Genomic DNA, 24,674 nt, shown 5'->3' with positions numbered 1-24,674 from the left:
CGGACCGAACCAGCAACAACAACCTGTTGATTAAAACCCATTAGTCCTATTTGCTTCTAAAAGCTGGAAATGAGAGCCGTACTAGCATGGAAAGAAACAATTCGTGAACAATGGTGAGGGTCTAGATGTTCATGTTTACGTTGTCAACCTAAGTCAGATACTGGGATGTAACGCTAGGTGGTTAGCAACGGCGGTTGCTATGTAAACTAGTGTTAGCCAGCTACGTGAGCTAGCCTTAGCCCCACATCGATTCCATTATCGTTCATAAATGATAGAGATACTGAAGCTGCTGTATATTTCTTGTGTCTAAGATGTGATGTGAAATATTTGTCCTATCAATAGTGAAGCATGTCACCTTTCTTTTGTCGCACGATATAATGTTAGGGCGGAGCTAACGTTGATGTTAAGCTAGCTAGCCGTAGTTAACGGCCAGGTGTTGGTTGTCGCTGCACGTCATTGCTTGCTATGAAAAACATTTTCTTTTATGAAGCTACAAGCGTTAAGTTATATATCTAACGCTATACCTCTGCCAACCCAAGATAAAGTTTTGAAGTTAACAATCATAACTTTATTTGTTTCAATCACTTCTGTGTATACTCATGTTTCTTTTTACAAATTACTTAAGTATTGGTAGGGCTACAACAGGGCGTAAGGGATTAACGCTTTTTCCTCATTTGAAAAGAAAACCCTCTCAATAATCAATGATTGTTACTTCAAAGATATTCAATTTACAGTTATAAAAGCAGCAAATCCTCACATTTGAGAAGCTGAATGTTTGACAGCTTTCCGTAACAAACAACTTACACAATGAACGGATCATCATCATTTCACCATTATTCTCTTTTGCAGTGTTTATGACCTTGCCTTCAAACCAGATGGCAGCCAACTCATCATTGCTGCAGGGCTTCGTGTCCTGGTAAGGCTTTGCTGTTTTCTTCAGCCAAGGCACGTATCTAAAGAAAGCATACATTATTATTACATTTAATGTATTGTATTTTTGCTGCAGGTTTATGACACAGCAGATGGAGCTATTATCCAGCCTTTAAAAGGACACAAAGACATTGTGTACTGTGTGGCCTATGCTAAAGATGGTACGCAACTGGCTTTCCATTTGTATACTACATTTTCCTGTATCAGTCGTCATTGTTATCTTACTAACTACTGCATTCTGCAGGTAAAAGGTTTGCCTCGGGGTCTGCAGACAAAAGCATCATCATCTGGACGTCTAAACTGGAGGGTATTTTAAAATATACGTAAGTGTCACTTTTGCTCATCACTTCAGGATTAAGGCATCCCCTGCTGTGTGTATTCCTTCACCTCTTTTGGTTTTGTTTTTGTTTTCATGTGTTTATCTGTAGTCACAATGACTCTATTCAATGCGTTGCCTACAACCCTGTCACCCACCAACTTGCCTCCTGCTCTTCTGGGGACTTTGGTGAGTGCACCATGGGTTTGAGTCTATATTGAACTTTAAAATCTTGTACATGATATATTATAAACCTATAAATATTTTTGAAAGAGAGATTGTACATCTTTGTAACATCTATATTTTTAGGTCTGTGGTCCCCAGAGCAAAAATCTGTGAACAAACATAAAGTTAGCAGCAAAATAACATGTTGTGGGTGAGTAAAATCTGTAGTTATAACTGTCTGCAACATTGGTACACTTTAATGTGACACATTTATGTTGAAGGTTTCATTTGATTGAAGGTGGACAAACGATGGCCAGTACCTTGCCCTTGGCATGATGAATGGAGTGGTGAGCATTCGGAACAAGAACGGAGAGGAGAAGGTCAAGATAGAGCGTCCAGGAGGCTCCTCATCTCCTATCTGGTCCATAGCCTGGAACCCCTCTAAGTTGGTCATTCTTAATTATTGCAGCATAATATTATAGAAAAAATAAGCTGGTATCTTATTTTCACCAATGTATTAAATTAAATGCATCACACTGCCGCACACACTTATGCACCCTCCATACATGTCACCACGATTTTAAGTGATGAAGTGTGAATGAGAGTGCATTGCATTTCAAGTGAATAGTTTGTGTGGGGCCAGCAGGTGGCAGTGGTCAACCAGTGAGTGGTGGAACTGTTTCTGTGAGGGAGAGGATTATGATGCCTTGGAGCTGCTGTCTCTGCTCTGTGATGCCCCCTACAGCCAAAGCCAGGAGCTCAGCTATAGCCACTGCACAGGACTACTGAACAGGTTATTTGAGAGGAAAGGGCAGACATGAAGATGAAGATTTGTAGGAGGAAGGGCAAAGAGGCCAGTGATGAGAGGCAATGATAAGAAGCACCAGATATATTATTATTACTACTTTATGGAATATGATTGGTTATCACAGGGAGGTCAGAGCATGAGGTCAGCCAGGGAATAGTTTCTCTTGAATTTCTCTTGGGATTCAGTGTCTTGCTCACACACGCTTCACAGGGTGAATTCTTCTCAGTACAAGGGCTTAGATGGAAAGATACATAGGCTCACTATATGTGACAATAATAAAGATAAACAACAATCCTCTGTCCCGGCATGCAATTAAAACTGGACTGAAACATAGTAAAGCTAAAAGCTTTCCGTTATTGGGGGAAAGGGCTTGACCATACGTCTCCTAGTTGAAGGTTGAAGGGTGGCCTCTCTGCTTTGATTAACACTGTCATCAACCAACCAAAGCCCCCTCAGTACAGTATGTTGACAGGAGTACTTTTTTTTGAGTACGCCCAAAGTAATTTTTGTTGTATTTTCACAGGGATGAGCACAATGACATTCTGGCTGTGGCAGACTGGGGTCAGAAGCTGTCCTTCTATCAGCTCAGTGGAAAGCAGGTGAATATCACGGGTCTATGTAATGAAAATTCTGAATCCCAAATTACCATATAGTTAGCCTGTGTACAATCAACATAGTGATTTTGCAATGTACATATACTTATATACTGAGTCTTACTCATGTAATATGTTCTAGTAAAACAAACCATTCTCCTCTGCCACTTCAAACTGTTTAAAAGGGCATTTAGGTGACTGAATATAGGCAGTACCCTCTATGGAATATACCAGAAGACTAATAGCACTTTGAAACACTATCAGCTCACTGAATGTGCTATCACGTGCAATAGCAATAAGAAACAAGAGTACTTGAGTGTGTCTATCTGTCCAAAATATATGGTATCGCAAACACTTAACTGAGTTTAAGTCCTATGTTTCCTGTTGTAATCAGACTGTCAGGGTCTATTGAAACCATAACAGTACACTGGAAGTGATCCTACTCTGCTTTAATGGCCCCCTCACTGTCCCTCCTTCCTCTTGAATTCCCTGTGGCCAATACCGTAATTATGCAGACAAATATGCACTGTTCATTACTCTGCCGTTAGGCCTTAGGCTCATATATAGTCATCGGCCTATTTATCTATTTAAGTGAACACCCTGTTTTGATTATAACACCAGGAATAGTTTGCAATGAAAGAAAACAACTATGGATTGTCAGGCAGCTTTTTTCCAGAGTGAGGAGAAACAGATGCACAGAGCTGGGGAACTAATACGCTGTTGTGCAAATTGACTTTGAACTCTAATACAATAGAGGCTATTTAAACCAGAGAAATGTCTTTTTGTCTATCTTTTCATCAAACACTCAGAGGGATGGTTGAATGTGCTGTGAACTTTGATGTGTAAAAGCCCAGACAGTGGGAAGTGTTGGCCCATGGGCAATAAATATGAGAAATACTTGTTTTATTCTTTGTTTAATGTCCACTTCTCTTTTTCTCTCTCTCAGATTGGAAAAGACAGGACTCTCACCTATGACCCTTGTTGCGTTAGCTACTTCTCCAAGGGGGAGTATATAGTCATGGGCGGCTCTGATAAACAGGCCTCCCTCTACACTAAAGATGGTGTGCGGCTGGGCACCATTGGAGAGCAGAATACCTGGGTGTGGACATGCCGGGTTAAGCCTGACTCCAACTTTGTGGTGGGTCCACAGCTTATGAAGCCGTATGTCTAGAGAAGTTATCCCTACCCTTAAATAATATTGTGTGAGAAAAGAAGTAGGAAAATATAATGCAAAATACAGATAAAGCTCAGAGTGCCAGTCTGCATTTGATTCATTTTCTTTTAGTTATTTTATTTTACAGTAACACCTCAGCAGCTTTTCCTTTCACCATATTTAACTGAAAGTGATGAGGCATACAAGAGAGAATTGGTTGCTGGCAGATTCTCTCAGTTCTACTGTGTATATGCTTTAACAACAGGAACATTTTCCCACTCTCACAGTCTTTTCTTAGAGGTGTTAATAGGATGTACTGCTACATTGTTATCTCTTATCTAGGTGTTGGGCTGCCAGGATGGGACCATCGCCTGCTACCAACTTATCTTCAGTACAGTTCACGGCCTCTACAAGGATCGCTATGCTTATAGAGACAGCATGACAGATGTCATTGTTCAGCACCTCATCACTGAACAAAAAGGTGCACTTTTGCTTTAGCAACAGGATACTGAGTTTCATAAAGGACCTATTGTAATGCCACTCCAAATGATGACTGAATGAATGAACTTGTGTCTTGAAGCATCACAGTTGGTGCCATGATAATGGGTATAGAGGCAGTATTTTCTGAACTATACTTTAAACATTACCAATAACTTTAATAGGAATATATTATAATTGTTCTATTGTCAACCATATCTGTCTTATCAACAGTCATCCAATTACTATTTTGTAAGGGTAGGCAGTCTTCAATCTGTTTTTATAAAGGAGAGGTTTAAGCCATTATACTTTTTCTATTGTCATATCAACCATATCTGTCTTATCAACAGTCATCCAATTACTATTTTGTAAGGGTTGGCAGTCTGCAATTTGTATTTATGAAGGAGAGGTTTCAGCCCATTTCAGCCCAGTATCTATTTTTTTTACACATACAGGGAAGAGCAGCATGACAGTATAGCTGGGTGGTTGTAACAATCAGCCCTGAGAAGACTCAACAGGACGCATTGGCTAAGATAATTAAACTTTCCTCACCCTTCTAACAAGTCCACTCTCTCCCTTCGTGTCCTTTTTTTCCCTAGTGAGGATCAAGTGTCGTGAGCTGGTGAAGAAGATCGCCATCTACAGAAACCGCCTTGCTATCCAGCTGCCAGAGAAGATCCTCATTTATGAGCTCTATTCAGATGACTCCTCAGACATGCACTACCGCATCAAGGAGAAAATTTGCAGGAAATTTGAATGCAACCTGCTGGTGGTCTGCTCCCAGCATATCATCCTGTGTCAGGTCAGAAGAGATAGAGTTCCATAGTCATTGTGCAGTGTAATGCTTACAAAAGCAAAGCATCCAAAACACTCGTGCTTGCTTCTACCAGAGCCTGTTTGTGTTTTGGTCTTTCTTTCACATAATGAGACAAACAGTTTTCCTTCAGTTCTGCTTCTCAGACTAAATTCTGCTGACCTGCAGTGACACTCATATTCTTTGTAAATTACACTAATGCACACTTGACAGACTGCGCAAGAGGACATTTGAGCGCTATTAACATGATGGAAGCAGAGTGAATCAGTGTTTAGCCATTCATCACTAGCCCAAACAGCCCAGAGAAAAATGATAATATCATGATATTGCTGGTTTGCCAGATGTTTCTGCGTAGTTTGCAAAAGGCTCCAGCTGTGCATGTGCTCTGCAGGCTCTGTCTCTCTCCCCTTCTCAACCCTCTTCAAACTGAATAAAGCAAGACAGTTGAACAAAGGGGAAGGACCTCAGTCTGCTAAACCAGTGGGTGACCCTCGGGGTTCCTCTCTGCTTCTTGTCTCTATGTGTTTGACAGAGCCTGGTAGGGAGGAGGAGCAGCCATAAGACGGAGGTTATTTCCCTTTAAATCAGTCTGTGTGTGACAGAGGTGCTTCAGATCTCTCTCTAACAGGCATGCTCGTGTTTCATGCCTCAGACAGCTTTCAGACCATATAAATGGGCTGTGCTCGTATGGGCTGTGTATGTCTGTGTCAAATCAAATCATTGTTTATCTTTACAACATTGCTTTCTGACATATACCACACTTTGCAGTGTTTAAATGAAGAATGCGCTAAGATATGTTAGACATGTACGAGTGTGTTTAAGTAACGTAAATGGTGAAAACAAAAGAGTGTGGAAAAAATAAAAACAGGATAATTTGGTAATACTGAACCAGTCGGTGTCTCATGTGTTATATGTAATTGTGGTCTCACCTTTCCCACTGTGCTCTCGTGCAGGAGAAGAGGCTCCAGTGCATGTCCTTCACCAGTGTCAGGGAAAAAGAATGGGTGATGGAGTCCCTAATTCGCTACATCAAAGTGATTGGTGGTCCGCCAGGCAGAGAGGGTCTGTTAGTAGGGTTAAAGAATGGAGCTGTGAGTATTTTGAGAAAATACATTCCCACATTAAGTAACCTTGTCCTAGTCTAGCAATTTGAACATAAAAGAAACTGCTTTCTTCTTGAAGGAGACTTCAAGAAGACTGCAGTTTATTTGCATGAGTATGGCACTGCAAGTCTCAACATGCATTCCTTATAGTTCACATTTATTGCCACTGGATTTAACTAGCATTAGCAATGGTGCTGTGTTCTGATTTCGCTCTGCTGGCCATTGTTTTTGTGATGCAGATCCTGAAGATATTTGTTGACAACCCGTTTCCCATCACGCTGCTGAAGCTGTCAACGTCAGTGCGCTGCTTGGACATGAGTGCCTCTCGCAGTAAACTGGCTGTGGTGGATGAGCACAACACTCTCCTGGTCTACGACATCAACAGTAAAGAACTGCTTTTTCAGGTCAGCAGCGGAGAGGGTTAAGGGTATGGTGGAGGAACATAACTTGGTAGATTTTAAAATACATTTCACAGGTGCAGTGGGATGGAATAGAATAGAAACATGCATGTATGTATACTTATTTGCATTAGGTACAGGTACATATCTTACTCATGTACTCCTGCCTGCTCTGTGTTCCACAGTCACCTCTAGACCTTATTTTCCTGCTACCCTCCTTTACCTTCCCCCTCTCTTTTGCTTTCCCTGTAGGAGCCTAATGCTAACAGCGTGGCCTGGAACACCCAGTGTGAGGACATGCTGTGCTTCTCTGGCAACGGCTACCTCAACATCAAGGCTAGCAACTTTCCTGTGCACCAGCAGAAGATGCAAGGCTTTATGGTCGGCTACAATGGCTCCAAGATCTTCTGTCTCCACGTCTATTCCATGTCTGCTGTGGAGGTGCCTCAGGTGTGTAGTATGTTATCAGCTGGTCCTAGTCTGGTGATTGGCAATGATTGCACACCATTGCCAATGGTTGGTGTATCTTAAATATCATGGTTTGTACTACAAAGACAAAAAATACTATATGGACTGCTTTTCTATCAGTTATGGAGACAAGCATGTGGTGAAGATATAATTTTGTTGGTGGTCCTCTTCTTATTTATTGATAATTTTGCTTCTGCTTTCACAATGTAAAGTTTGTAATGCTTTTTGATGGTGGTGTTGTCGCTCTGCCCAGTCAGCGCCCATGTACCAGTACCTGGAAAGGAAGATGTTTAAAGAGGCCTACCAGATCGCCTGTCTAGGCGTGACAGACAGTGACTGGAGGGATCTAGCCACAGAGGCCCTGGAGGGACTTGACTTTGACACCGCCAAGAAGGCTTGTCCAACACACACACATCGTTCTGATCAAGATCAGTGTCATCGACCTACTTATTTTAGTACTTTTACCTTCACAGAATAATAAAAACGAACAAATAGCACTCCAAATGTGTGTCATCTGCAAACACTCACCACCAATTTACAGCATGTACATTATACAGGCAGACAAATATAAACACAAGCAAATTAAATCTTTGAGGCAGATTTAAGAATCTGGTACTGAAAAAGAAAACACAAAATGTCAGGTTCTGAATGATTTCTTGTCTTGTCCCATTTTCAGGCCTTCATCAGAATCAGAGACCTGCGCTACCTGGAACTCATCAACAGCATCGAGGTAATACCTACTCTTCAGAAAGGGGAAAAAAATCCCTTGATATTGTGTAAAGTTGTTTGTAGATTTCTGCTCCGACCAGAGCTGACATCATCAAAGTTAGATGAGGCTTAGGGGAGACTGGGCTAATCACAATTATTATGGTCATCATATGTTTAATTGCTAGGCATTGCCCTTGGCTACACTTAAAAACCCTCGATTAAGGGAGGAACGTGTATCCTGAATGACCTTCTAGCGTCCAATCCACACACATGCAAGCAAATATATGCACACAGCAAACCACACACACATTCCTTGACAACATGCATGCAGAGCAGAGGAAAGTATTTTTCAACTTGGCTAGTGCTAAGAGAAAGTTTGCTGTTCTCCCTTTTGAAAAGGGGAAATGTCCTACTTTGAAAGTGTGCTTTTTTTCCAAAAATGTTCATTGTGTTCTATAAAAATAGTATCTGTTCTCGAATTTCGTTATGACTGATGGTATAAGAGTCTAGTGCCTTCTGTGTTGTTTGACTTGTTTAACTGTTATGTGTGAGTGTGTGTACATGTCTGTTAGTGTTCATCTCTGCACACATGCAGTGTTTGTGTTGACTGATTTGCAGGAGAGGAAGAAGCGGGGTGAGAGCGACAATGAGCTGTTCCTGGCAGACGTCTATGCCTACCAAGGGAAATTCCACGAGGCAGCCAAGCTTTACAAACGTACTGGCCACGAATCCAGAGCCCTGAGCATGTACACTGACCTGCGCATGTTTGAGTACGCCAAGGTGATTGAAATCATCGATAAACAAAAACACACATATGCATGTACACCATACCTTTGTATCAATATGGACAGAACGACTTGGAAAGCACTGCATGTTTTAGGGGTGTAGAACATATGTTTTTCTTCATCATGTGTGCAGTTATGCCAAGTTGGGGCCCTGCACTGTGTTCAAACGCCCCCCTCTTTACCGTCTGTCTTTCATCTCCTCATATATCACTGGAATCTCCACATATATCATCTGATCAGCATACACACGCACGCCATGCTTTTATACACGTATCCCTGTACAACACAACAGTAACTTACACACATAGTTACAGTTGGAAATGGAGCACAAATGGAGAGGAATAAGGCGAGCGTCTGCTTTTACATGAATACTTTGATGAGGAGGTCAGTTGGAGTTGAGACAAATTCATGCTTTATTATGTTTACATGTGGGGGGACACTTTGATCATCAGCATTACATTGCTGGAGCAGATGACACAGCCATGACTCGTTGATGTATATTTGTGTGCGCGTGTATGAGATTTTTATGTGTGTTTAATGTGGCTGCTGTATATTTATGTGGCTGTGTGGCCATCTGGTCCTACAGGCTGTTTGTTTTAGGTAGGATGGACACTGGAGGGAAAGACTTTCTAGCCGCCTGCTGTTTGTGTGGCTCTCTTCCTCCTGTCTTGGCCTTGACCTGCATGGTTCTGGCTGTCTGAACTGGACTTCTCTTGCTCTCCTTCCAGATTAGTATTAGGATGTAGTTGTGAAATGAAAAGTTTGTAAAAGTGTAAAAAGACTTCCTGTGTGTGTGTCGGCCTTGCAGGACTTTGTTGGAGCGACAGACCCTAAGAGCTCTCGGATCCTGATGACCAAGCAGGCAGACTGGGCTAAGAGCAGCAAGGAGCCCCGGGCAGCAGCAGAGATGTACCTGTCAGCAGGAGAACATCTCAAAGCCATAGACATTATAGGCGAACACGGCTGGGCAGACATGTAGGTGTCAGTCACTGTATGAAATATTCGAGTCAGTCTTCCACCATAAAATACACTCTTATTCCTGTTTAACCTTTTCTAAACCACTTTTTAGATTTGTGTGCATGATCTTCCCAAATGTATGTGTATCTTTGTCATCCAAAATTCTTCTTTGAATATAGTAAATAGACACATTTTGTAGCTCATAATTGAACCGCTCTGATACAGATATACTCCAGATTTGAAGTCCCCCCCCCAATCAAAAATGTGTGTTGCTTATTGTTACTTCAATTAGATGTTTGACCCTCACTGTACAGAGAGATGTATGCGCAGTGTTTGACACTAGAAGGTTCTTTTCACATTCATCTGTTGAAGGGGGAAAGTTTCTTTGTGCTCACCTTAAATCTGAGTTTCTGACGTGTACGTATGAGCAGGATTTTGTGAGTTCATGAGTTTGGAAGCCAATCATGGTCCAGTATGCAACTTATAAGTGTGATGTGAAAGACTTGAAGCCTCCAGTGCATATACGCTGAGAATGGACTTTTCAGAGATGTAGGACACAATTTGCGTCCAGTAGTTAAAGTTTTGAAATGAAAAATATTTGCATATTCATTGTGTGGGAGGAGAAATAGTAGATGTCATTCAAAGAATTTGGGAAATATGGAAAAACCATATCAGACACAACTTGTCTTAAAACATATCTGGAGGAGATATTTAACTTGTAATCTGTGTTGCATTCTTAGCAGCAAGGAAGTAAATATCCAGAACACGTGTCTCTCACTCAGAGGATCAGTATTAAATTTGGCATGCTGAAAGCTATGGTAGCTAAGAAAGTACATGGGGAAGTATTTCTTTTCCATTAGCTTTCACTCATACATGTGTTGTGGGAATATGGGATTTGAGTGCGTGTTGTTGAAAACCAGGCAAACTGATAAGCCAGTGTCTGGTGGTCATATCAGAACTCCCCACTGACTGCATCTGACCTGTCTGCATGCTGTAAGCCTCCTGTGGTGCTACCAGTGGGTCAGCACGACAAACACTGCAGCTGAACGGCACTCTTTAACCTGAATCTGATTCAGCTAGTGACCCTGACTGGTTCATATTCTTTTTGGGGTCATGCACGTAGTTTGATACAATGGACCACCGTGTAAGAGTTTATCTGCGTCCGCCCTCTCTGTGTGTGCTCACTCCTCTCTCCTCTCGTCCAGGCTGATCGACATCGCTCGTAAGTTGGACAAGGCTGAACGCGAACCGCTGGCAAAGTGTGCGCTCTACTTCAAGAGGCTGAAGCACCATGGCTATGCCTCAGAGACTTATTCCAAGATGGGAGACTTGCACGCTCTAGTGCAGCTGCATGTGGAAACCCGGCACTGGGAAGAGGTCTGACACACTTGTGCACACAGGAGACACACCTGCTCCGCTCATCATGGCTTATATATAGAGTGTCCTGAGACAATCACATAAATATAATGTGAGCCTGTGAGCCACATAGGGCTGTGCTAAATAAACTGCTGTGGTACTCAGAAACCCATATTATAAACCACTTGATGTGTGTGGCTTGTTAAATTTTTGCAGAGATTGCCAGAAAAGTGTATTGTATTTGTTAAAGTAACCACAGCTGAATGCAACCAATAAGACAATACATCTGCCTAATTTTCTTATACACTGACAAACGTAAACCACGCACACACTCCAGAGCTAATCATCCGGCTTTGGATTTCTCTGAATCCATGCCCACATGATGATTAGAGAGTGAGAAGCACAAAACAGTCGACAGTCTGCAGTGATAGAGTATCGACTTAAAGCTCTGCTCTGCTTCCAATCAAATTCCTCCATCAGGGTGGATCGTGCTGCTCAGACAATAAGAAAATATTGCATTTCTTTAATCCATCTGCAGTCTGTAATCGAGTTAAATGCGTTACAGAGTTGCACATTGGCGATTTGCATGCTGAAACAAAAGAGCCAAAAACAGAACATCAAATCATGATCCCATGGTTGTCTGAGGAAGTCTTCCTGGATATTTATTTGATCCTAAGAGAGGAAAAAAGGAAGAGCAGAGGGAGGGAGGCAGAGGTTGAGAAAACGGTTTGGCTTTATGCGCTTCACCGGGAGAGGTGGACACCGAGACAGGACAGAGCACAGACTAGAGTTACAGTGTGGGCCATATGGATGCTATTCACTGCACTTTCTAAAACAAAGTATTTCTTTAAATGACTTTGGGCTCACAGGCCTGGAACACGCACACACACACACTCACTGTCTCTCTTTTACTGTATGGTATTACTGGTGTGTGTTTCTTGGCTCAGGTTTTGCCACAGGACATTTAAATTAATCAGTCACTGTGACAGGCAAATGTGTGTCCACAGGGCACTACAACAGCTCTTTATATTCTGTCATTCAAACAGTGTTAGGGCTGCAGTTGTAGTTCTAATTGAGTGTGAAATCAAGTTAGCTCATACACTTTTCTTTGTTCTCAGCTAATTGATAATGCTGGGGCGATGTTTTGACAGGAAATAATGTGTGTTTCTCTGAATAACGTGTGACAACTCTTATGTCCCTAATCAACCGCAGTTCAGCCATAAGTACCCAGGGCAGGCTGACGCTCTCTTCTTTGCTCTCACCTGTCCATTTCTCAGGCCTTCTCACTGGTGGAGAAGCACCCCCAGTTCAAAAATGACGTCTATGTACCTTATGCCCAGTGGCTGGCTGAGAACGACCGCTTTGAAGAGGCGCAAAAAGGTGAGTTTGCATCACCACCAGGGCTTCACTTTCACCTTGAGTATGCATGGACAAGTTGCTCCGATGTAACCACATTCTTTTTGAAATGTATGTTATTTCAGTGAACATTAAGGTCTACAGCAACAGCCAATGTTTACATATGGAAGTGATAAAGCCTGGCCAGCTCTGGACGCAGACATTTTTCACTACTTCCTTAAGATTCTCCGAATCCACTGTAAAACATGATCCTCTTTGCTGGAGCAGAGCAGAACAGAGTCGGGCTGCCTGTTAACTGAATGACATGCATGCATGCCTCTAATCACCAGTCCTACAAGCGGCTCTGATGATGATTACCAACTGTAACCATAGTTATAATCAGCTCATAGATTTATAATTATGATCTCAGCAGGCATATTTCCTCTTCTACATAATCTTCCTCTGCCTGTCTCGACATGGGATACATGACTGAACAGGCCTGATTGTATTGGAGCTCGCTTATGGTCATGCATTTTGCTGATTGTGTGTATTTTAGTCAGCCGGTTATTCAGTATTGTGTTTCTAGTGATTGCAATTGAGTCCAAGATTCTAGCTGTCCCCTGTCCACTGCACTAATACTTATCAATGACAGCTTTAGAAATGGCGAACACTAGACTGAATTGCTTGGGTATATATTTTGAAGGACCTCCAGGGGTCAACCAAGTGTTTCTGGTGGGTCTGCAGCATTTTCACCATCACCAAAAGGCCATTTGACTGTTTTCTCATTTTTCACATTTCCCATGTCTTTAGTTTGAAGATTTAATTGATTGATAAATGTAATACACCTCTGTAAATGAAAAGCAGACAGTAACAAAGTTGCATCAGTATCATGCTATAAACGGGATTGACCTGATTTCTTCTACTGTATACACATAGAAAAACAAGTTGGGTTCTGAGATAACAATTGTCCCCAAAGATGGCATTGTTATCTTCATTTACCATTACAGCAGAGAAGAAGAGAGCACTGCTGTACTCTGCATCTTTGTAAGCTTGTGTTTTGTGTTTTCTGAAAGGGGTAATGTGCTCCTTCTTAACATTAACCAACAGCAGCTGAATGTGTTTTTTATCCATTTAAGTAGACTGATACATTTTTCCCACTAATATGTCCTGACCCCCGCTGTGGTTGCAGGGCCTGGGTCACTGATGGGGTCGACTCCCTAAAGCTGCTTCTAATTACCCTCTGATAGGAACATGAAGAATAGAGCTCATGTTTATTAGTGCTTTAAAGTCAAAGTGCTTTGTTGTTTTTGTTATTCAGGAGCAACCTCCCTGTTTGGAAAAGACTTATTTTAGTTATTACATGTAAAGAATTAGGAAAGCTTTGTCTTGTGTCCATTAAGTATAAATTGATCTTGGCATTTAGCATGTGTACTCTCTGTTACTGGTATAATATAATAGAGATTCATCCCAAAGTCAATTCATGAAAGCTATATTGTTGTTAAGTGTCGGATAGCTCTTTCTGGACATAGACCACTTCCTACTCAAACTTCATTAAAAGAGAGAGAAAAAGTTGTCATAATACTTGCCTAGTGGTTATAATAGTAATAATAATATGAATAATAATAGTAAAGTATAGTGCAAAAACACCACAACAATGACAATTTAGCACCAAAAATGTCACCCAAAAATAGATAAATAAAGACTTGGATTGACACTTTAAATCCAGCATTGCCTCAAGACTAAACAGTTTTTCAAGGGCACATAATAATCCATCCATCGCCGCTTTCTTTCTTTAGCATTTCACAAGGCAGGGCGGCAGAACGAAGCTGTGAAAGTCCTGGAGCAGCTTACCCACAATGCAGTGGTGGAGAACAGGTTCAACGATGCAGGGTACTATTACTGGATGCTGTCTATGCAGTGTCTGGACATCGCCAGAGGTGAGACCCATCTTCTCTGCGCTGAATTAGTTTTTTATTGGTTCCTACTAAATCTTTCGCTTTGTCTGTGTTTGTCTGAATCAGAGAGTGAAGACCAGAGGGATGAAATGCTGAAAAAGTTTGAGCGTTTTCAGCATCTTGCTGAGCTCTACCATGTCTATCGCTCCATTCAGCGCTACACGGTGAGAACATGCTACTTTGTCAACCCTAATCTTTCATAGCCAGACCAGACAACAGTGGGAGGAGGCCTTAGAAATCACGAGGCAGCCGTATGATTGGCTGTCAAATTGAAAGCCCTGGAAACAGTACCTATTATGTGGTTAGATTTCTGTTTGGGTACAAACACATTCATGTTCCTAATATAGGTTTTGTTTTACTTGAAGTATACTGACAGCCCCTCTGCGTTTCTGCCCACTTTATAATCAACCTTTGTACTCAAATTTCTTCAGACTGCTGTGAGTTTGACAAGAGGGAGGTCTGGCTCTGCAAGATTATGTCAATCCAAGAAAAAGAGACTCAGGGTAAAGGAGAAATTACGATATGCACAGAGGTTGTTAGGTAAAGCGAACAAAAGAGAGTTGAGGAGTTCAGGCAGAGACCACTGAAGGGGAATTAATCAGCTTTAACTACTCGGGAACCACCATTATTAGACTTCTTTTGCAAATGTTCTACTTGAAAGTTGACTGACGGAACATTTCCGATGGACATACTACACGCAACTGCTAGTAGTGGTAGTGCCCCTTATGCAACAGTCAAAAGGGTTCACTTCCTGCAACCTCTCTGACCCCTATCACTATGGTAACCAGCTGCTTGATTGATCATGATGGCTACCTAATCAGTGGTCTTCTCCAAGCCCCCAGCCCTAACCTACTTACAAACAAGCAATTCCTGGTTATGAGCACTATATGGGAGACCTGGACTGTGTCAGTGTCCTCAGTTTGTTGTTTCAGCTTTCTGCTCGGCTGTGGTCACACCCCTGCAATAGTGAGGCATCCCTGTGATGCAGAGCAGAGCAGGGAACCTCTATATCTCACTTTTACTCTCATGGGCAGGCACTATAGATTTGAACTATCAGCGTTTGGGATAAAGTGCTGTTAGTGATTTGCTGTAGCAAATAATTTTTTTCCCTTTCAGTGCATTGTGAGGTGGGATGAGAAGGATGAAACCTGCACACTTTTTCTCCTTCACCTTCCATCTCTCATATCTGTTTTCATCTTCAGGATGAGCCCTTCAGTTCCCACATGCCAGAGACGCTCTTCAACATCTGCAGGTTCCTCCTGAACAACCTCACCAAGGATATACCACCAGGCATTTCTAAAGTGTATCCTTCCATTTGAGAAAGTAGAAAGTAACAAGATATCAAGCAAATATTTTTAGAATAAAGTATTGTGGGGCCCTTCCTCTTTGGAAAGCTCTCAAGAACAAACATGCCAATCTGAAATCAACACTGGCAGAGACAGTGATGATAAAGAGGTGGAAAAGAGATAGAAGTAGAGAGAAAACGGAAGAGTTGGCGCCACTACGGAAACCATGCTGCTGCTGAGAGACAGAAAAGGGGTGATGATGGGGAGGAGGAGACGATGCCAGCGAGAGGCACATTCTCCGTTATCTAAACAAATGCTTTGATTGCTAAATTTTGTGCGTACATGTAGATACATAAACACACTAAACAATGTGCTTTAATTTGAAAAAACACGCACAAAGCCACCCACACCCACACAAGACAAATCCATGTGGTCACACACAGTGGAGGCAGGAGTATGAGGAAGGAAAGCCCAGCCTTTGAAGAGGAAATCAGGCTGAGCAGCTGGGGTCCTCTGTGGCCAAACTGAGGTGTTCCAAAAACTTTGAACTTAGATTTATAGACTGAGCCGGGCTGCTTTGGACTTGGTTTGAACAATTAAACACAATATCACAGAAGAGCTGCGCTAAACAAGTTACACAATAGGAGGCCACGCATTTATCAACAGTCCCAGCCCTGGAACAGAACTGGGTGTGTAGGAGGTGCTGGAGAGTAGCTGAGTGGAGAGGAAAGGAGTGGAGTAGTGTTAAGTTTTAGGTGATGGAGGAGTGCCAGCGTAGAGCTGTTGCAGCTGCAGCTCATTGACCTGTCATTGCCACTCTCAGAGCTGCTCTCTTAACAATCTGTCTCCACATAAATACAAATGAGTAACAATTTCCTTAAGTCAGACACAGAATCAGACACACAGGCCTGTATAAGCACACACACAAGCCCACAAGCAACCGTACCAAGGTATTACTTTCAAGGCATTTAGCCAATGCTGCTGGCTCAGCACGGCTTTTGTTCTACTCATTAAGAGAAATGAGGGAACATATTATCATACCTATTTATAAATGCACACAAGTATAAACTTTTCCACATAAAAAGTAAATGATTTTGAATGAAACATTTAGAAATGAATATCCCAGTGAAACTATATTTAGACTGCCAACTATTCCTCTTACATTAGTTTTCCTTCACCTATTTATCAGTAACACCTTGTATGCGTTGGCCAAGCAGAGTCGAAAACTGGGTGCATATAAACTTGCCAGGTATTCCTACGAGAAGCTCCAGGAGCTGCACATTCCCTCCCGCTTCCAGGAGTCCATAGAGCTGGGCAGCCTCACCATTCGCTCCAAACCCTTCCACGACAGTGAGGTGTGTTTTAAGATTAACTTCTGAAATATTGTTCATAAACCCTCTCGGAACACTAGAGCAGTTATCCCTGGCCTCTGTCTTTAAATGTGTAGTTATTCCATTTGTTTGCTGCAGGACTTGATTGAGGGCATGATGTGCTACCGCTGCTCCACCAACAACCCCCTGCTGAACAACCAGGGGAGCGTGTGCATCAACTGTAGACAGCCTTTCATCTACTCCGCTTCATCGTACGGTCAGTGACACACAAACACGTTGTGTGCAGTATTTCCGCAGAGAGGACCCCATTTGTGTCTATAATGTAGCATGTCTCCTTGTGTACAGAGGTGTTGCCTCTGGTGCAGTTCTACCTGGAGGAGGGCATCAGTGACGAAGAGGCTGTGTCTCTGATTGACCTAGAAGTTCCTCACACGGATCAGAGGGACACACGCTGGCACGATATGGACAATGGTGGTATCCTTTCATCACATAAACTATGTAACCGCACATAAACGCCCACACACACTCACACAGAGTAACAGATGATCACAGGCTTTGTATGAATTATTAACTCCTCACTGAGAGTCCGTATCCCTGCCCTAACACACTGCACATCTCTTCGAAGTGAAGCACGTGACTCCCCTCTGCCTTGTGACAGCTCTAAGAAGCTGTTTAGTCTGCGTTGGCCTTGATTCTGTGCTGGTGGGTAAGCTGTCAGAGCTAAGTCATCTTAGCTCTTGAGCTAATAGGGTTAGCGAGGCTCTCCTGTCTCATCTTAATGACACTAACCCTCAGAGAGCCGTAGCCACAGCCCTAGTGCAGGGATTAACCTGCATTAGCCTGCAGACACTCAAGGGCACTGAGGTCTGCTCTGTTCCTCCGGAGCCACGACGTGACTGACAGGCATGACTGATTGGCATTTTCAACATTCTCATTTTTAGAAAAGTCTCTGAAGGATAATTTTATAACTGTTTTGGAAAATATATAATTACAGAAAACATACATAACAAGCAAAATATGATGTTGAAATGTGTGAAATGTATGCATTGCTTGAGCTTTTTGTTCTTAATTAACAACAATCAGATATGCAGGCTTTGAGGATGGATGACGGTTTGGATGATGCAGAGGAAGACCCGTTTACAGCCAAAATGAGCTTCGAGGTGAGAAAGGACAGAGGAGATGAGGGCGATTAATATTCCACCAACTGGGCAAACCAGCTGGAGAGGGTGAAAGGACGGAGTCCATAATAGAATGTGGATGTGTTCATGTGTGTGTCCAAACAGCAGGGGGGCTCGAACTTCGTCCCAGTCAAGGTGAGTCGCTTGGTGCTGCGCTCAATGAGCAGGAGGGACGTCCTGATCAAACGCTGGCCCAGGCCGCTCAACTGGGAATACTTCCGCTCCCTGCTGCCTGACGTGAGCATCACCATGTGCCCCACCTGCTTCAAGGTACAGCATTTATAAGGCACATGGCACGTATAACCTGGCGTGAACCACAGACAAAGTTTATCTGTCTTTCTTTCTTTCACTTGTCTCTGTCACCAACACTGTTTTAGTTGGGTTTTTTTTGTCTGTCACATAATATTTCTTTTCAGATCTGTTTATTTGGGCTGTTCTAATGTTCCTATCTTTGTATTTCCTCGCAGATGTTTCACAGTGAGGATTATGAGCTCCTAGTGCTTCAGCATAACTGCTGTCCTTACTGTCGCAGACCCATCGATGAACCAAACTGATCTACTTAAAAAACTGGAGCAGCTATTTTAAACATTTCAGATTTTGTACCCTCAAGCATTTCTTTTTGTCCTTTGGATTTTCTGACATTTTGTCATTATTCTTTTGCATTGTAATATAGTTGTCACTGTAATATACACAGACATCTGTTTATTGTCAAATTAATGTGAATGTGTTTCATGCCATTCCTCGATCTCCCTCTCAAGAGCAGCCCTTTGTCCTCCAAGGATGACTGACTGCAGTAATACCTGTCGTGTTTGTGTGTTGGTCATTACAGAGTGTAAGAAAAGTGCACCATCAGCCAATCAACCCAATTGGATTATTAGGATCAGATTACCTTCGTCTGTCACTGATTACATCATCACTTTAAAGAGAACATGGGTGTACAGTGTAAAAAAATAATGCTATAATAACATTTATTTAAAAAAAGACTATTTTAACCTCATGGAATAAATCAATTTGTTTATGTAGAGGATGTTATTATTCACAAGTGCAGTGAAGCTGTACAGTATGGGACATGTCATCTCTTGTAAGTCATGAGAATGTATTTTTTAATGTTACGAAGGAAAAACAAGCCTTTCCAATAAAATATTTTGGTATTTTTTATTTCTTACTGCTGCACATTGAACTTTGTGTCTGTGAAAGAGAGGTGGAGTGAGAGTGCATGCTATGAGCGGTATGCCCCACTGATTCTGATTACACTTAAGGCTATGAGTCGAGCTCTGCATTATGCAGTGGTTAGGGATTAGGCTTTCATGGATGCAAATACGTTGGATTGCTCAAGAAATTTCATTTGTAGTTTGTCCACTCTGAACGGTTTGAAATCACAAATAGGCTGGTTCCCTCTCTCTCTCTCTCTCTCTCTCTCTCTCTCTCTCTCTCTCTCTCTCTCTCTGCCTTCCCTCCCTCCCACTCTCTACTCTCATCTCATACTAATGATGCATTGATGCACATGACAGTAATGATGGGGTTCGGATAGCCATGGCTGTAACCCCTCACCTTGAAAATGCTTAACATACTGCACAGCTATTTCTGGAGTTTTCTCTTGTAATGTGTGTGTGTGAATGTGAGAGAGAGGGACACTGAGAGGGAGATTGATCGTCTTAATTCCATCTCTGCTAACACTTTGCACCATGCACGTCCCTAATCCGACCGGCCTGTTAAAAGGTGCCGCACCACTTCGGGGGGCTGCAGAGCACATCTTACTTCCACAAGATCCATCCCTTCAGCCGTCCTTTCTCCCCCATTTGCACTGCGGCTGCACGACAAGACTCCCTCCCACTGTTTCATTCTGAGAAGAGGCACAGATTGTTTTATCCAGTGTGAAAGTCTCAGAGGAAGAAAAAAAAAACATCAACTGCAGTCATGAATGGCACAGAGGGACCCAATTTTTATGTCCCCATGTCTAACAAGACTGGGTTGGTTCGCAGCCCATTTGAGCACCCTCAGTACTACCTGGCTGAGCCCTGGAAGTACTCTCTTGTGGCTGCGTACATGCTGTTCCTCATCATCACTGCCTTCCCCATCAACTTCCTCACCCTCTATGTCACCATCAAACACAAAAAGCTGAGGACCCCTCTGAACTACGTCCTGCTCAACCTGGCGGTGGCCGACCTCTTCATGGTCATCGGGGGCTTCACTGTCACCCTCTACACAGCCCTGCATGGATACTTCATCTTAGGTGTCACCGGCTGCAACATTGAAGGATTCTTCGCCACCTTAGGAGGTAAGAGATTGTTTACACATTTACCTTGTGTGTTAATGCTTTAATTTAGATTTTTATTCATTTAAATGTCCCTTGTGTGTCAATTTTTTGAGAACATTTGGTGAATACTTGAAATCAAGTAAAAGTGTGCTGTATTTAAACTTGCTGATTTATTTTATGTCTCAGGAGAGATTGCTCTGTGGTCTCTGGTGGTTTTGGCTATTGAGCGCTACATTGTGGTCTGTAAGCCGATGACTAACTTCCGCTTTGGGGAGAAACATGCCATCGCTGGGCTGGCGTTCACATGGATCATGGCCCTGACCTGTGCTGCTCCCCCTCTTATGGGATGGTCCCGGTACTGAATGTTTCAGTGTCTAGACTGTGCTTGCCAGGCTTTAAAACCACACAAATACTATACTGATCATTTGCACACTAAAGCATCTGAGAGATTAAAGTTATTTACTTGCAGCACACTTACTCAAAGACACATATCTACTATCAAACACTGTGTGTGATGGTGCTGATGGAAATTCTTAGATTATTATCATATGTGTGGATGCAGGTACATCCCAGAGGGAATGCAGTGTTCCTGTGGGATTGACTACTACACTCCAAAGCCTGAGATCAACAACACCTCATTCGTCATCTATATGTTTGTCCTCCATTTCTCGATCCCCCTCTTCATCATTTTCTTCTGCTACAGTCGCCTGCTCTGCACTGTGCGAGCGGTAAGAAAACCACTGCCAGATGCAATATTAATAATAAGGATGTGATACCTTGTTTATCCCTCCAGAGAAATTCTTTTTTACCTTTCTCCCCTCCACAGGGAGGTTAGCAGCATCACAGAGCAGACTCTCTGGAGATTTGAGGGATTTAGTGGCTCAAGGACACTTCAGGAGGGCAGATCATTGCCAACATAGCAGCTTATACCGAGGTCCTCCAGCTGGAGGGCAGTCTGCCTGCTCACTGTGTCATCCTGATGCCCTCATTAATTATAGTTTAACAACATTGATAATGTATTAGCAGTCATGAATAGTTAAACAAATATGCTTAAATTCTTCATTAAAGCGGCTATAATTTAGATTTCTATGTAAAAAATGTATCAAATGACAATGTGAAAATAATTTTACAATGTGAAAGGGTTACAGCTCCAGTCAGTTTTACGGAGGTTTATAGTGAGTTTCAGCTCATTGTTTATCTGTCCGGCCCACAACTTTACTGTTTTGGTTCACTGGCTCTCATAGCGTCGTTTTCAGAGAAAAAGCCCTAAAAACCCTCTGTACGTTACCTGCTCGGCACCAAACGCCTGTCAGACAAAGTTAGCGACTAGCTGGTGAACATAGTGGAGCATTTAGCAGCTAAAGAGCCAGATATTTGCCCCAGGAGTTGGTGGAGACCTCGCCCCAGAGTGTGTTTCTCATTAGCATAAAAAGGTAATGGTTAGCTCTGTGACCCAAGTGTTTGCTAATACATGAGAGGCACAAATTGGGGCTAGTGGAGACTGAAAACAGCTAAAAGAAAGTGAATATTGGACTTACATTCACCAGGTGGCTAGAAACATGAGTCAAAATGAATGATAATGTGGCTCTGTTAACTGCTGGATGTGTGAATGACCAACAGTTTGCTGTCAAGTTCACAATATCAACTTAAAAGGAGATGATATATCAATGTTCTGTTCATGGCTTGTTTCCACTGCCCCCATATAAATTAAAATAAATAAATTGCAGATTGAACCAGTTTTACTGCTGTGTTTGAAACCATTACAGATGTAAACAAACCTTCAATTTACTGTAGATTTAACTGTTTTCTAGTGTTAGTCCATTGAAAGAAGTCCTGTAGTCTAATCCTTGTTTTTCAACTTTGGTGAGGGGCTCATCCTTTTGTTTACATTTGGATTCACAGATTAGTCCTTCTATTTGTTAACAAACCTGCATGTGTCTGTGCTCAGGCTGCGGCCCAGCAGCAGGAGTCTGAAACCACCCAGAGAGCGGAGAAAGAGGTGACACGTATGGTTATCGTCATGGTGATCTCCTTCCTGGTGTGCTGGGTGCCCTACGCCAGCGTGGCTTGGTACATCTTTGCCAATCAGGGAACTGAGTTCGGACCAGTATTCATGACTGCTCCGGCCTTCTTCGCCAAGAGTGCTGCTCTGTACAACCCAGTCATCTACATTCTGCTAAACAGACAGGTGTGTAACGCAAACATCCTGCTTTGGTTATTTTTTGAGTAAAACACTTAAGTACAATTTTGAGGTACTTTTACTTTACTAGAGTATTTCCATTTTATGCTACTTTATACTTCCACCCAAACACATTTTAGAGGCAAATGTTATAGCCTACTTTTTACTCCACTACGTTTATCTGACAGCTGTAGTTACTTTTCAGATTACAATTTCTAACAAATGTATAATGTGCTTATAAAATAAAAGGCCTTCTTTACAGGTTGTGACCCATTACAAAAAAAGCAGTGTTGGGGCCCCTTGTCACATTTCATGGCTATGAGTTGTTAGATCCACCAAAGAGACATTTCCCTTTTAATTTAAATAACTGTTCAAGGCCCCAAAGTCCAAAAAATCAATAGAAGCATTTTTTTTTCCATACTGCATTAATCATCTCACGACCCCTCAGATTTATCTTGTGACCCTTAGGAGAGTGGCCAACCCCTGGGTTGGGAACCACTGACCTAAACTACCAAAATCTGTATAAAGACTTTCTTACTTTCTTTAGTCAAATTTAAATATTTGTATACACGTTCTATGTGTGTGTAGCATGAAGGGGCTACAACTTACATTTCATTGTGCAACCCTGTGTTGTAAAATGACAAATAAATTAACCTTGAATCTTAAGTTGTTAAAACTATCTCCACCTCAACCAGCTACAGCAGCAAAATGTTGTTTATGCATTGTTGCATCAGTATTAACAGTTTAATAATATAATAATATGTCAGTCACAGGGGCCATTTTTCTATATAACGAGTACTTTTACTTGTGATACTTTGATACTTCTATTTGAATTTCTATTCTTATTTTTATTTTATACACTTATTCATACTTATTTCCCCTCTGCGGATCAATAAAGGCTTGTCTTCTCTTACATTAAGCTGATAATACTTATGTACTTTTACTTAAGTAGGATTTTGAATGCAGGACTTGTATTGGACTATGTTTACATGAATGTATTGATGCTTTTACTTCAGTAACGGATCAGAATCCTTCCACCACTGAGTGAGGTTGTATCTTAACTGTGATGTTCTTCTGCTTTTTGGCCTCCAGTTCAGAAACTGCATGATCACCACGGTGTGCTGTGGAAAAAACCCATTTGGAGACGATGAGGGCGCCGCCACTGTTGTCTCCAAAACTCAGACTTCATCCGTTTCCTCCAGCCAGGTGGCCCCCGCTTGACCTGTACCCCTCCCCCCCCCCCCCCCCCTCAATGTCCCATCTGTCCCTGCACACCTAGGGACCCACCACCGCCAAGCAGCACCACGTTCTATTGGCCAATCCTCTTGACTTACCTCTCCATGTGTCTCCACTGCAGCGGCACAACCACTCCTTTTGGTGGGACCGACGCACTCAAGAGCCAGCATGTGTATTTTCAATCCATTTTAATCATGGAAAGTGTTCAGCTGGCCTCACAGAGTTTAACCCGGCATCAAGGGGGTGTGATGATCCAACTGAACCCATTCCAAGCTCCCCACTACCCCAAAAACACATAATAGGTGAAAATCTAATTCAACAAACCACACAGCATGGTTTCATCCTCACCAGCTCTTGTTCAAGTAATTGTTGCAGCTATATATCCCCAAAATGCGCTTTGAACAATCCATTTTATGAATACTTAGGTGAAATTAGTCATTAAATTGTTTAGATATCTCAGATGAGGTAATAAGGCATCAGACAGGGCTGTCCTCTGGTCTCTCCTCTTGTGTTTATGGTGACAAAGCTGAGGTTTGTTAGTTTGTTTTTGGCCTCGACTGAGACATGAGTGTAAACAGATGGACCTGAAAAGAGCCTCTGCAGGGAGAAGGCGCCTACTGCAAGACTGAATGCGTGTGTGTGTGTGTGTGTGTGTGTGTGTGTGTGTGTGTGTGTGTGTGTGTGTGTGCGTGTGTGTGTGTGGTGGATGTTTATGTGTTTGAATGGATGTCAGTATGTGTATTAAAGAGATATGGGATATTATTTTGTTCATTGTGTAAAGGCTAGGATGTTGTGGAAGTTGTTCTGTGTCCTGCAATAAAAACAAAGCTAAATGTCTGCACGACTTTCCCCCTCACTCGCTTTTTCATGCAAACTTTTACGAGGC

The 24,674-nt window shown here is 42.3% G+C and overlaps 2 protein-coding genes across 8 annotated transcripts; both read left to right on the top strand.

Annotated features, from left to right (window-relative positions):
- Positions 1–11: 11 nt before the first annotated feature.
- ift122 (intraflagellar transport 122 homolog (Chlamydomonas)) lies at positions 12–19,238 on the top strand. 7 transcript variants are annotated; one of them, XM_070910350.1, is made up of 29 exons: positions 12–113; positions 850–916; positions 1,007–1,091; positions 1,175–1,253; positions 1,359–1,435; positions 1,556–1,622; positions 1,710–1,856; positions 2,743–2,818; positions 3,759–3,950; positions 4,308–4,446; positions 5,042–5,244; positions 6,210–6,347; positions 6,599–6,763; positions 7,010–7,207; positions 7,479–7,619; positions 7,902–7,955; positions 8,552–8,713; positions 9,527–9,693; positions 10,881–11,052; positions 12,309–12,411; positions 14,163–14,303; positions 14,397–14,485; positions 15,524–15,624; positions 16,797–16,962; positions 17,077–17,194; positions 17,284–17,412; positions 18,022–18,098; positions 18,222–18,386; positions 18,584–19,238. In XM_070910350.1, exons 1-29 carry the CDS (start codon positions 70–72, stop codon positions 18,668–18,670), a joined length of 3,549 nt encoding a protein of 1,182 aa, XP_070766451.1. In that variant the 5' UTR covers positions 12–69; the 3' UTR covers positions 18,671–19,238. The 7 variants fall into 7 exon arrangements, with proteins under 7 accessions (XP_070766451.1, XP_070766450.1, XP_070766453.1 ...); XM_070910349.1 differs by having other exon boundaries at positions 14,388–14,485; XM_070910352.1 differs by lacking the exon at positions 7,902–7,955.
- Positions 19,239–20,033: 795 nt separating this feature from the next.
- Positions 20,034–23,773, top strand: LOC139288899 (rhodopsin-like). Its single transcript, XM_070910357.1, has 5 exons — positions 20,034–20,394; positions 20,560–20,728; positions 20,936–21,101; positions 22,322–22,561; positions 23,645–23,773. The coding sequence occupies exons 1-5, from the start codon at positions 20,034–20,036 to the stop codon at positions 23,771–23,773; spliced, it is 1,065 nt and encodes a 354-aa protein (XP_070766458.1).
- The last annotated feature ends 901 nt before the right edge of the window (positions 23,774–24,674 follow it).

This window comes from Enoplosus armatus, chromosome 8 (genome assembly GCF_043641665.1).
Source record: "Enoplosus armatus isolate fEnoArm2 chromosome 8, fEnoArm2.hap1, whole genome shotgun sequence".
Taxonomy (NCBI): domain Eukaryota; kingdom Metazoa; phylum Chordata; class Actinopteri; order Centrarchiformes; family Enoplosidae; genus Enoplosus; species Enoplosus armatus.
This window is presented reverse-complemented; position numbering and strand designations above follow the sequence as displayed.